The following is a 12,915-nucleotide window of genomic DNA, read 5'->3' as shown; positions in this document are numbered from 1 at the left end:
TACTTTTAATGATAATAACAATAGACGTTGGACAAGCTGGTGAACCTGGAGATGCAGGGCAGAGACAAGGCAGAGGATAGACCAGGAGGACAGAGACCTCCTCACCCTCCATCATATTTGTGGAATATTTAGGGGCAGAACAATCCCGACCAGTAATTTCTCCAAAGGGGAAATAGTTCCCAAAAGTTAAAAACCCATGGAAAACAAGAGTTTAAAACAAGGTCAGAAAATGATTCTCAAGAATCAGGGATATTTCATGACTTGAAGTTTCAAGAAATAATGAGAAATGTATTTTTCTCTACAGGGAAATATTTTCAAAGATCATAGATACAGAATGTGATCTCAACCTTGCTGAAACAGATCAGTCATGTTTTGAGGGCGGACACCACTCCACCCTGAGGAATGGAAGCGGCCATGATAAATTCTATCATCAAATGATAAATGATGATAGAATCTGGAGTGGATATGAATCCAACCAGGGGTCATACCTTTGTACATAATCTCCTATAAGTTCATTGCTCACAGTTGGAGAAATGATGCACATGACAGAGGCAATCTAAGAATAAAGCCAAACAAAAAGGGCATTGAACTCCATGTATATCTGAAACCTTAACTACATAACAGTAGAGGGACAAGAGTATTGAACCTCTCCTCTTGTCTACAGATACCACCCACTGGCTGCCAGGTGCAAGGAAGGACGCTGAAGAAAAGAGTAACGTTATAGAGGGTCAGGGGTATTGAACCCTTTTTATCATCCAGAGGACAGCATTTATCTTGCTGGCAAAGAAAGCAGATTGTCGGCAATCTTACCCACTGAGCTTCATAGGGGATTAAGTTAGCACGAAGCATCTGATCAGAAGAGTTGAATGGAAATATATTCGCTCCTTTAATACTTAGATCAACTCTAGTTGGTCCAACATTAATTGTTTGTATCGTTATAATGTAAATATATTGTGTGTGTAACCATGCTTTGTTATTCCACACAATCTTGGCTTTTTAATACTGAATTCTTTTCAAGTCTATATTATCAAAACTGAATTTAAGATCATCTTTCAGGTTTTAAAAATGTCCCTAAAAAAAATCTTTTTGAAACTAGTTTGCACTCAAATCATGCTCAATTTCCTTTTAGCATTGCTTTACAGCATTTAGAGTGTGATGTTAAATAAGTTGTAAACTTGTAGGTAGCACCTCATAGTCTCACTCTAAAGTTTAATATGTTTACAGATTTTGGGAATATTTTGTTCTATTTAAAGGAACTTTAGGAGTAATATAAAGTGGCCTTCCATGTAAAGATGAGAATTTGTCAGATTTACAATAATACCCTGAAAAGATTTGTCTGAAAAAGTTTAAATTAGTGTAAGATTTTTGTTCCTTTTAGCTAACAATTTTCATTTATTGTTTCTCTGTGACATTTCTTGGTAATTAGAGAAACCTTGGATAAATTATCAGACTTAAAAACTTGTCATATTTTCCCTATTAAAGTGAATTGCGGAATTATTTTGCAAAAAGACGGGAATAAATTGACAAAATTGAAAAAACGACGAGATCTTTTTAATTGTTTCTAAGATAACCATATTAAAGGTACAGCTTTTAGTCATTCATAATTGTATTTGGGAGCTCACTTGAAATTACTATAACAGTCCCTTTAATAAATAAATAAATAAATAAATCTAGATTGGTTGAGGGAAGCTCCTCTGATGGAAGACGACTGTCTACTGATGAAGGATTTCTCTCCTACGGGACAGTTTAGAATTTCGTACATTCTTACACATTCATAGAACATTGTCTTTTGTTGTTTTTGACACTTTTTCTATTTATATCATATTATGTTTGTATATTTTGCATTTTTTATATAAAATCTAAATTAAAAATAAATAAAATTCTTATCTGTTATTTTTCATGTTTCTTAAAATGAAAACTGTGAGTGTGAAAATGAACCTTGTAATTTTTCTAAACAAATAACATCCAGTTACAACGATACCCACTACCCAGCCATTAACATAAATGTTTAAATAACGTAATTTGGCAGTGCATAGGTTTATTTTTGTGTAGGTAATTAGCTCAGGTAAACTGGGAAGAGTTTTCACGGGAAGCACATTTTAACCTTGTTTGCTATTTGCGTATCTTTGCAAAATTAAGTTTCTTAAAATGGAAACCTTTCCATTTCTCTGAACATAAATACTCCGGTTAAAGATGGCATATACCCTATTCACAACGGTACCAAGCCATTTCTAATATAGCTGATTATTAATGTGGAAGATGTCATTGTTTTCTTTACTTTCAGAGTGTTTAATTTGGTCAATATCCTCCATTGTTTCCAAGAATGCCGCTTAGCCAACATACTCTACGCCGCGGCTGTGTTAAACACAAAAGAGAAAACAGAGTCCTGAGAGGATTCATGGTTTAAGAGAAAACATAGAAAAAACGTAATTTTATCCCCGCATTTCTATCCAAACCTCGGACCATCATGGTTCAGGTTAATTCCTAGATGTGCGATACATTTTTTTGGAAACGTGTAATGATGTAAGGTAAAACTATTTTCCTTTTTTTACCATGTATCGCATTTTTGACCATTTTCGGGTGAATTTTGGAAATCATTAAACTTATGTTTAACAATACTTGACATAAATATTTTAGAATTCTGGCTTTATTATGGTCAAATTTTAAAATCATATTAAAAATATCCTGACAATTAAGAAACAACCCTAAAATGTTTTAACTCCAAGATTAGGGGGAAAAGTGTAAAATATGTACCAAAAAATACTAAACTTTTCTTGCTTGGCTAAACAGTGAAACCTAGAAAAATAATTGTCTTCATGAAAATATGCCCTTCGATGTCTTTAATGCACTTGAAAAATATCCTCAAAGCCCACAGAGGTATACACAGACACAGACACAGAGGTATACAAAGACATAACATAACATAACATAACACAACATAACATAACATAACATAACATAACATAACATAACATAACATAACATAACATAACATAACATAACATAACATAACATAACATAACATAACATTTTTACACTTTTTTCTAGTAAATTCCTCTCTATATATTCTATTCTCTATGCTTATTTGCCTTTGTTCCAAGGTGGATTGGGAATTGTCCCTTTTTTATGGTTGGAGATTTTTATTTTGCCCTTTAACAAGAGACTGTACAAATACTTTCCTAATTCATTGTATTATTATCACATGTCAATTTCCCTTGAGTCAAAAGTGGGTTGGAATATTTAGGTTTTTAAATATAATCCAACATGGAACAAAGGGTTATAATATTAAAACAAAAGTATACAAGATGTCAATTTAGCTCTCTATCCTTTTCAATGTTTTCAGATAAAGATAGGCATGGGGTCCCCAACATCCCTGTGGACTAAAACTAGTTCCTTGGCAAAACTGGTTTTCAGCCAGTCTACTATTGAACCTGTTTTTAACAACACTACTTTAAAGCTTGTACTCAACCATACTTTCCTTGAGTCAATTTCCAACCACACTAACCAAGAGTTTAACCACAATAACCAAGAGCATATCCACACTAACGTGGAGCATAACCAGACTAACCAGGAGTATAACCACGCTAACCAAGAGTTTAACTACACTAACGAAGAGTTTAACCATGCTAACCTAGAACTTGACCAAGCTAACCCAGAACCGGTTTCAAATTACACTTACCTGGACCTGGTTTCAAATTATACTGACCGAGAACCTTTGCCCCATCATGCAAACTTCGGTGTGTTCTTCTACATGTGTATCCTGATGCTTGTTTCCAATATGGCGAACAGTACACTCCGCAGTTACCGGAAATCCCTTCCGTTCCTTAGGATAAACCAGATTCTTCTCCTCAATGGATATCTTGTTGAGGTCTTCAACATATTCGTCAATCACTTGGTAATTCTAACTAACTGCTTGTATGTAGGGCTGGGCACGTTCTGACTCTTTTCAAGTTGCTTGTTAACTGTTTGATAAAACCTTATAGAGTTCCCTAACAACCTCACGATTGGGGGAGGGGTGTTTTCCATGGAGAGGACATTTCATGGATTAACCCTATTCCCGCAGATGTTTAGTTTGCCCAAAATAGACTGGGGGGGGTGGGGTGCCAGGGACCTTGCCCTCTATGTCCCTTTTTGTTATACAAATCTATAACATAATTGATACACTTTTGGCATAGCCCTTGGGTTTTTCTTTTATAATCTGCAAAAATGTGCAATCTGCTTCCTTTTGCTCAAGGCTTCCCAAGGAGCTATAAAAAGTCCAAATCCAATGAGTGTAAGTCGGTTCAAATATAGATTTAGTCGGGTAAAGGGAAAACAAGGCATTCAGGCAGTAGGTATAAAAGCCCCGCCTTGAGCCTAAAGTGCATGAGTTATATAGAAAAGTCTAACAATTTGAACTGCCTGTGACCAATACTTTTAGGACACCCCCCCACCCGCCGCCGGAGTAATGTTAAAATTTTTTTTTTCCAATTTTGTTCAGTGTTTTCTGACAATGTGGAGCTCCTCTGTTAACTACCTGCCCTATTCAATTGGAGTCATCTCCTCAGCTCTTATCTACTATCTTATGAACGCATCCATCCTCATCTCTATGGCCATCTCCCTCGTTAGAGCCCTGATGGTGATGAAGGTTGGTCTTGTTTTCTTATCCATGTATGTATTATCACTCAACCATAGAAAAGCAAATGGGCTTTTATTTATAACAAAATCCTTAAAAATTTTAATATTAAGTCTTTTAGTTAGGCACACACATTTTAAAAAATGTTGCAATAACTCTTATAAATGTGAAAATGTGCAAGGAGCTGGGATTTTTTGTGATGTGGATATTGAGATCAATTTTCCATCTCGAGCCTTTGCTAATCTGCAGATTGTTTTAACATTTAACTGAAGAAAAAGATTTAAACTTGATTTCTATATTTGAATATAAATAAAAACTAATGAATTCAGTTCGACAAGATGATCCAGCTTGATCCTGAGGTTTGGGCAAAACGGATAATGGGCTCAATCCTGATCCCTTTAGCCGTCCTTGTTGGGGCTCAAGCAGCTCAGTGTTACTCAGTAGGTAAAAATCAAACTTCTTTGTTATTTTATAATTTTAATTTTTGTTTGGCTTCAGATCCGGCCTGGATATTCATCTTGTGTAAAACTGCATAATCAAAAAAAATTTCGTCATCTTATAATTGTTTGAACATCTTTGAGTGGTAACATTGTATTAGTCATGTCCCTAGTTCTAGAAATTAGAAGTATTTTCTATATTCAATTAAGTAAACAATTTATTAAATTGCCAGGTTATGTATCTCCTCAAGAGTCCTTCTACACTGGTCTGGAGGTTTCTGACCAACCTAATCCTCATATCTTAACAATATTTATCACTGGGTCAGTTTCTCTACTTACAGCAGTTGGTTCCTACACCTTCATCTGGTATTATCTCAAGACCTACCATAACACCAGGGATTCCATTTCTGTTAGATATGGGAAAAATCCCTGAATAGATTGAGATTCTTTTTAAAATCTTGGTTAGCTATATTTAATGACAAAGTTACAATCTTTAATTGCTCCATTTAAGCTTTTCTACGGTAAAGATATTTTGTCTAGAAGCAATATAACTTTTAACCTACTAACTTTCCAATAAATATCCATATTGGACCTACGACAGCTGTTTTATTTTGAATATTTGATAGTTAGGTCAGGTTTAGACAATTTTTAGGTTAGGGAGCTGAGATAAAATATGTTTGGGTGGTGGTGATTACAAACTAAGGACTTCTGCAATCCTCCCCCTCCTCATCATAGAACAGCTGTTTTTCTTCAACCAATAGGAAGCAAACGACAATTTGTCCAGCCAATATGGAGTGAAGATCTGTTTCAGTCCCTTCTTACAGATTGTTATAAAAATTGTCATGCTAGTTTTAAGTGTTAAACTTTATGCAAAGTTTAAACAAATTAAACATGTGTTCAAGCAACTGAACAACTCAAAATGCCAGTTGGGTTCAACAGTATATGCAAATCCAAGGCTGAATAAGATTTGTTTAAAGATATGAATTTCAAATTCTTGAAAATTATTTTTATGTGAGTTTGCGCAAAAATTATTTTGTGCAAAACTGCCCAATGCAGTGTTGAAGTTTGCTTAGTTGACAAGCTAATATGTGCAAAATTTCATACAAATTTTCTTTCAGTTTAACCTTTAAATTCTCAATGTGGCCCAAAGTATCTTTTTCTGACATGCTTAAAAATCTTTACAAGTCATTTCTTTCAGATTAGGAAACAATTGGATTTTTCGCAAGATCATTCTAATTTTTAAACTTTATAACTAGTGAAAAACAACAACAATAGTAGCTTTGCCAAAAGTACTCACCACAGTTCTGAACTTGAATTAGTGACATCTTTGAGCAGTTAGGTAAGCTTAATAATGATTGTAATATTAATTCCAATGTTAACACATTTAATTTAGTCCCAAATTTTTTTTTCAACCCAAGACAGCTCAACATGGAATCTGAACTAGGATTGTTGAGGCAGAGAAAGCAAATGCTGTGAAAAACATGATCAGCACAAAATCCATTATTATCACCATCTTCTTCTCCATCCTTGCCCTAGTCCTCGTCACTGTCATGAGGTCACATGACCAACGTAGAACGCCAGTCAACATCTTAGGGGCTGGATCCTTCTTTCCTATCTACCAGGTCTACTTCTGTCAGAAGCCTCATATTAAAGCATTTATATGGAGAAGACACCAACACAGGATTACTGAACTTAAAACTAAAATACTTTTGGTTTTCAAGTTCTTAAGGCCTAACAATGTTGTTCCTCCACAAGCTAGACAAGCACGGTTAGAGTAGGTCCTAGAGGACAGTCTTAGATAAAGATAGCGTCGGTTTTGTCAACAAACTGAATATACCAAATTTTTTTTAGATCATAGGGGGGTTCAGAAAAATCAAGGTACGATTGTCATAATTTTATGGATCTGTCAGGCTGTTAAAGAACAATTTATAAATTGTTGATTTGAACAAACTTGAAAAAACTATAGTATTTAACAAAACAAATGATTTTTCAAACAAGCTTGAAAAAAATGGTTTTTAAATGAAAAAATGACTGTTTTTGAACAAACTTTTGAAAAAGTATGGTTTTCTTATTGCACGAACAAATTTATCAAATAAACCAATTGATTGAACAATTGTGTAGTTAAAAATAAATGGAAAATAATTGATAATTCTGAAAACTTATGAATTCAAATTTTCACTGAACGGCTGAAAAAAAAACTGATGAAATGGATTATAAGGGAATGATAAACGAACAAAGAGATAAATTTTATGAAAAAAAATTCAGATTTAAAAAAATAAATTTGATTTTTGAAAAAAAAATATCCAAATTATCTCCCCCTAGAAAAAAGTTTTGAGCAAAGGTATGGAGATAATATTCTATCTACAGTATTCTGGGCCAGTGTACAATTTCAAGATATGTTATTTAATGTACTGTCTGTTATATCTATTTTCATAATGGGGTTTACCTGTTTTGTTTAAAGTGTAGACAAATTTATTGATATCTCTGTCAATTCTTAATTCACCCCCCCCCCCTGAAACTCTTCTGGGGTACTTAAAAACCAGGATACGCGGGGGGGGGTCAAGATAGAACCCTCCCCTCTAAATTCCATGTTTTAAGTCCAAATATGACAAATGATACATTATTGGAGAGCTCTTAAGCTCTTCTTTTAGAATCTCTATCCACACATAGCCTTATCCCCATGCATCCCCAGAAAACTACGTCAAAAACGTGACACGGAACATTGCCTTTAAGCTGACCATTTCCTTAGACAACACACCAACCATTAATGACAACTTCCCCATCACCCTACCCAACCAATCCTTTTACAACACCAAGCCATACTTAATCTTCACTCCCACTGCAAGCATGATGTTTGCATCATATACTGTGCTCAAAACCAAACCAAGTCCTCAAACCACGACTCCAATCAGTCATTCAAGCCATAGAAGCCCAATCTGTAAGCATAGACATAGTCCAATACTCTAATTACATAATCCAATTCACACTAAACCAAACAGATAACCTAATTATAAAGTACCTGAACCCTCATCAATCCCACAATACTCCAACTAAACCTCATCGAATACATCAACAACTTCACCGGCCTTCCCTTCCCTCATCACTACACTCAACCTAGACCCTGTAACAGACCTCCTTCTTGAGAGGTCAGAAGAACCACACCAAATCGTCAATGGAGCACTCCATACCCTAGACCTACTCCTCCAAATACCCTGGATTACTCCTACCAGACCTACTCAGATCTGTTCCTACTCCTGCCAGAGTCCTCTCCAATGCGATCTCTACTCTTAATCCTTTCCATTTCTCTGGGATCACAGACTCTAGTATTTCTATCATTATTTGTCAACAACTTGTTGATATACCTCATGGTCAGGGGGAACAAAATCCTTAATCCTTTAGGGGAATGAATACCCCTAGAACGATCAATCTAGCTCTCCAAGGATTCCCTTATTATACCCCCCCCCCCCCTCAGCCCCTCTTCAAAATGTTTCAGCCTAATGGGCTATATGATCTATTAATTGTAGTTAGATGTAGAGACCACAATAACATGAGTTTCTTTGAGCTGCTCTAAAAATTGGGAGAATCATTCCCTGCTGGAAATATTTCCTCCTGCAAAAAAAACCAGCAGAGACTCATGAGATTGTTGTCACCCTTCTCCCTCGTAGTAAGTGTGCTAGTCGAGGTATACCAAAATATTTAAATTTTTAGTGTGAATGTGGTCCAACCTGGCGAGCATGGTTTAACTATTCTAAACTTTTTTTTGTTTTCCTTCAAAGGAAAAGAGTAGGGATAATTCACCCTGCGTATAGGTGGTTTAACAATTCCTCTGTATCAAAATTTCATAAACATTCTTTTTCTTACAAAACACAGCTCGGAGTGGTTTAACTAGGTTTGCATCATTGGACTACTACCGCACCAAAAATGTTCAAGCACGTAGAATGTTTATCATGCATTTTTTCAACTTTGCATTTTGTAGAATTTATTTAAACCTCTGTTAACAATTCCCACTCCAACTCTGCTGAGAAAAATTTCAAAATTATAACACAAAATTCGTTTCTTCAGCTTTCAAAGAGGTGGTTGAACCAAGGAACAATAGTTAAACTATTTTACCCCATACTATGATGTTTATGCAGTTATTCAGAATGTTTAATTAATAAGAATGAATTTCACATATTACTTAAATATGTATTAACAAACATAAAACACACATAAAATCTAGTGTTTAGAATTTGTTAGTATTAATATTCCAGTTTTCAGATATAAATCTTACAAAAGTTTTACATTTAAATGATTAAATTAAAATCATTTAAAGAAAACTTGAGATTGCTCGAAACAGCCTGTATGAATAAAGAAATACAACAATTCTTGAATGAAAAATTTGAGCTTATCAGAACAGCCTGTATATAAAAGAAGAAGAAAAAACGGGAGATTATATATTTCCGGTTACCCGGCGCCTCCACCAGTTTTTACGGGAAAATCAAATAGATTTTAGTACAATAGATGGCAGCGTATAATTTGTTCACTCTCAATGGGCTGTATTCTGACGTTACAAGTGTACATTTTGTTTCTGTGGTTGACAAAAGTATCAATATAGTGATAGAATAAAGTGCTTATCATACAGTAAAATAAGTGTAATTATATGGTTTCTTTATTTTCTGTTTTTACACTTTTTATTTAATCTTGGAAAACATGTCGACTAATGTGAGAAAATATTGTTTTCCTTGTTATGTTTGACACTTGTGACGTCGTGTAGAATTGGTCCATTTCTCTGTTGCCACCTTTTGTATTTGAAAATCTATTTGGATTCTCTAGATTACCATTAAATGGGTCAGAAAAAACTTTATTCATGAATTTGGAGAATAATTTGTTGTTTCAGATCTTAACAATTAAGTCAGATCCTTTGTGGGCCACCCTGTACATTGTTCTATGTATGAATTATAGAAAACCTAAATTTAATTTTGATAAATATGTTAAAATGTAATGTAGATGTTTTCAAAATTTAGAAGTTTTAACAGATACTTATAATATTAAATGGCAAAACAATGGAAATGAGTTGGTGACACAAACTCAAATTTTATAATTACTACATCCTTGCAACTTGATTGTGCAAACCTTTGATTTTTCAAGCTTAATCTAGTATAGATTAGCAATGTACGTAATTGGTATTTGTTTGAAGTACCTGTGTAGTTATATGTTTAAATAAATGTAATTTTATAAACTTTATTTTATTATGTTGGGCTCAGTGAAGGTTCAGTAGAAAATACAGATCTTATTTTTATATATCCAATGTTTTCCATCTTATCATTTCCCATCTTTCAAACTTTCCCTTTTTCCCATTTCTTCTTTTTATTTTATCCCTTTCCTATCTTCAAATCTCTCCCATTTTCCCGTATTCTCTATTTTACCATATTCTCAATTTTCTCATCTTCTCCGTCTTCCCATCTTCTTCTTCTTCTCGTCTTCCCATCTTCCCATTTTGACCTTTTTCCAATCTTCTACTTCTTTATTTGACAGTTTCAGTTTTAGAGCTTTGGCATGTTTGGGTTAGATCTGACAGTGTTATTAAATAACAGCTGATGTTAAAACAATTAGCTGCTGTAATCTCACTCTTTGTCTCACTGTCTAGTTAAGTGTCTATCTGTCAAACAGCTTGGTCCATATAACTCCTTTCTCAATCCCATTTGGGATTGACAAATTTGAAAGAAATGGAGACAAATTTTTAAAACGGCGGCAAATTGTTTTAAAATGATAATTGTTTCTTTAATTGTGGCATTTTTTCCAATTTGGGGACAATTGGGGGCAGTGTAATGTGTAAGTGGAATTTGAAATTTTTTTTTTAATTGGGGCATTTTATTTACAATCGGGGGCAAATGTGTTAATGAAATTGGAAATTGATTTTTAATTGGGGGCATTTTATTTTCCAATTGGGGGCAAATGTGTTAGTGGAATTTGAAAATGTTCTAACTGGGGGCAATTGGGGGCAAATTTGTTAGTGAAATTTTTAATTTTTTTTTTAAAGTTGGGAGCAAAAAAATATTTTGGGATCAAGAAAACCAGCTATTTTGGGAATTATACGGACCCCTGAACGGTACCCGAAACCTAAACTTGAATAACAAAGAGAAGCAATTAAGAGAGACATGTCATTACGTTGTGAAAAAGAAAATGGGCTTTATTCACTTCTTTTCTTATCTGCATTTACGCAATTGAAAGTTGTAAATTATGAGATAGAAAACCATGAATATCTTAGTCACTTGAAACCAAATATTGAAAATAAAAAATAAGCTATAATTTAAAAAATCATTGCACAATTTGAATATTTAAAAATTTGTCACTTTTATTTTCTTAGGTTTTCTAGTTCATTTATTTTTTGATCTTGTGATGTTTATTTTTTTTAATTGATAAAATTAATTTGATTAAGAGATTTTTCAGCGTGCTTTCTGGGATATTTTAAAAGAAGAGCTAGAGGCAACGCCACCGAAATTCAATCATCTCTCACTCAAAATGGGGGGGGGTGGTTGAAATTGCACCCCTGTCCTGTGACAAATAATCATTTTCGATGCAGTGGAGAAAGACGACATCTGTAAATGTTTTTTGTGGATTTATGCAGTAGTGACGTAGAAAGAAATGGTCAGAATTTAACAACACTACTTTAAAGCTTGTACTCAACCATACTTTCCTTGAGTCAATTTCCAACCACACTAACCAAGAGTTTAACCACAATAACCAAGAGCATATCCACACTAACGTGGAGCATAACCAGACTAACCAGGAGTATAACCACGCTAACCAAGAGTTTAACTACACTAACGAAGAGTTTAACCATGCTAACCTAGAACTTGACCAAGCTAACCCAGAACCGGTTTCAAATTACACTTACCTGGACCTGGTTTCAAATTATACTGACCGAGAACCTTTGCCCCATCATGCAAACTTCGGTGTGTTCTTCTACATGTGTATCCTGATGCTTGTTTCCAATATGGCGAACAGTACACTCCGCAGTTACCGGAAATCCCTTCCGTTCCTTAGGATAAACCAGATTCTTCTCCTCAATGGATATCTTGTTGAGGTCTTCAACATATTCGTCAATCACTTGGTAATTCTAACTAACTGCTTGTATGTAGGGCTGGGCACGTTCTGACTCTTTTCAAGTTGCTTGTTAACTGTTTGATAAAACCTTATAGAGTTCCCTAACAACCTCACGATTGGGGGAGGGGTGTTTTCCATGGAGAGGACATTTCATGGATTAACCCTATTCCCGCAGATGTTTAGTTTGCCCAAAATAGACTGGGGGGGGTGGGGTGCCAGGGACCTTGCCCTCTATGTCCCTTTTTGTTATACAAATCTATAACATAATTGATACACTTTTGGCATAGCCCTTGGGTTTTTCTTTTATAATCTGCAAAAATGTGCAATCTGCTTCCTTTTGCTCAAGGCTTCCCAAGGAGCTATAAAAAGTCCAAATCCAATGAGTGTAAGTCGGTTCAAATATAGATTTAGTCGGGTAAAGGGAAAACAAGGCATTCAGGCAGTAGGTATAAAAGCCCCGCCTTGAGCCTAAAGTGCATGAGTTATATAGAAAAGTCTAACAATTTGAACTGCCTGTGACCAATACTTTTAGGACACCCCCCCACCCGCCGCCGGAGTAATGTTAAAATTTTTTTTTTCCAATTTTGTTCAGTGTTTTCTGACAATGTGGAGCTCCTCTGTTAACTACCTGCCCTATTCAATTGGAGTCATCTCCTCAGCTCTTATCTACTATCTTATGAACGCATCCATCCTCATCTCTATGGCCATCTCCCTCGTTAGAGCCCTGATGGTGATGAAGGTTGGTCTTGTTTTCTTATCCATGTATGTATTATCACT

The 12,915-nt window shown here is 34.8% G+C and overlaps 4 protein-coding genes across 5 annotated transcripts in view; all 4 read left to right on the top strand.

The window, feature by feature from the left end:
* LOC111717912 (uncharacterized) overlaps nucleotides 1-1,859 on the top strand; it is a 37,084-nt gene extending 35,225 nt beyond the window's left edge. The window contains exon 30 of one of the 2 annotated variants that reach the window (XM_023493372.1): nucleotides 1,675-1,859. In XM_023493372.1, coding sequence (XP_023349140.1) covers nucleotides 1,675-1,750 — 76 coding nt within the window. In that variant the 3' untranslated portion in view covers nucleotides 1,751-1,859. The remainder of the gene's footprint in view (nucleotides 1-1,674) is intronic. The other variant, XM_023493375.1, reaches the window with a different exon arrangement.
* A 1,496-nt stretch (nucleotides 1,860-3,355) lies between these two features.
* Nucleotides 3,356-4,740, top strand: LOC111717904 (uncharacterized). The gene is made up of 3 exons (XM_023493366.1): nucleotides 3,356-3,895; nucleotides 4,481-4,627; nucleotides 4,729-4,740. Exons 1-3 carry the CDS (start codon nucleotides 3,356-3,358, stop codon nucleotides 4,738-4,740), a joined length of 699 nt encoding a protein of 232 aa, XP_023349134.1.
* A 211-nt stretch (nucleotides 4,741-4,951) lies between these two features.
* Nucleotides 4,952-5,508, top strand: LOC111717903 (uncharacterized). The gene is made up of 2 exons (XM_023493365.1): nucleotides 4,952-5,059; nucleotides 5,286-5,508. Exons 1-2 carry the CDS (start codon nucleotides 4,954-4,956, stop codon nucleotides 5,483-5,485), a joined length of 306 nt encoding a protein of 101 aa, XP_023349133.1. The 5' UTR covers nucleotides 4,952-4,953; the 3' UTR covers nucleotides 5,486-5,508.
* Nucleotides 5,509-6,789: 1,281 nt separating this feature from the next.
* LOC111717902 (uncharacterized) lies at nucleotides 6,790-12,877 on the top strand (the record flags this gene model as incomplete). The annotated part of the gene is made up of 3 exons (XM_023493364.1): nucleotides 6,790-6,820; nucleotides 11,685-12,145; nucleotides 12,731-12,877. Coding segments are annotated over exons 1-3 (639 nt in total), but the record flags the coding sequence as incomplete, so codon positions are not given.
* Between the last annotated feature and the right edge of the window lie 38 nt (nucleotides 12,878-12,915).

Source organism: Eurytemora carolleeae, unplaced genomic scaffold (genome assembly GCF_000591075.1).
Source record: "Eurytemora carolleeae unplaced genomic scaffold, Eaff_2.0 scaffold886, whole genome shotgun sequence".
In the NCBI taxonomy this organism is placed as follows: domain Eukaryota; kingdom Metazoa; phylum Arthropoda; class Copepoda; order Calanoida; family Temoridae; genus Eurytemora; species Eurytemora carolleeae.
The sequence above is the reverse complement of the archived record's forward strand: the minus strand, read 5'-3'. Positions and strand labels throughout refer to the sequence as shown.

Bases quoted from the DNA above. Each gene is read 5' to 3' on its own strand.
- LOC111717903 (XM_023493365.1), top strand. From the start codon at position 4,954: ATGATCCAGCTTGATCCTGAGGTTTGGGCAAAACGGATAATGGGCTCA. The intron at 5,060-5,285 runs GTAAAAATCAAA...TTAAATTGCCAG, and splicing joins AGCTCAGTGTTACTCAGTAG to GTTATGTATCTCCTCAAGAG.
- LOC111717904 (XM_023493366.1), top strand. From the start codon at position 3,356: ATGGGGTCCCCAACATCCCTGTGGACTAAAACTAGTTCCTTGGCAAAA. The intron at 3,896-4,480 runs GTAATTCTAACT...AATTTTGTTCAG, and splicing joins ACATATTCGTCAATCACTTG to TGTTTTCTGACAATGTGGAG.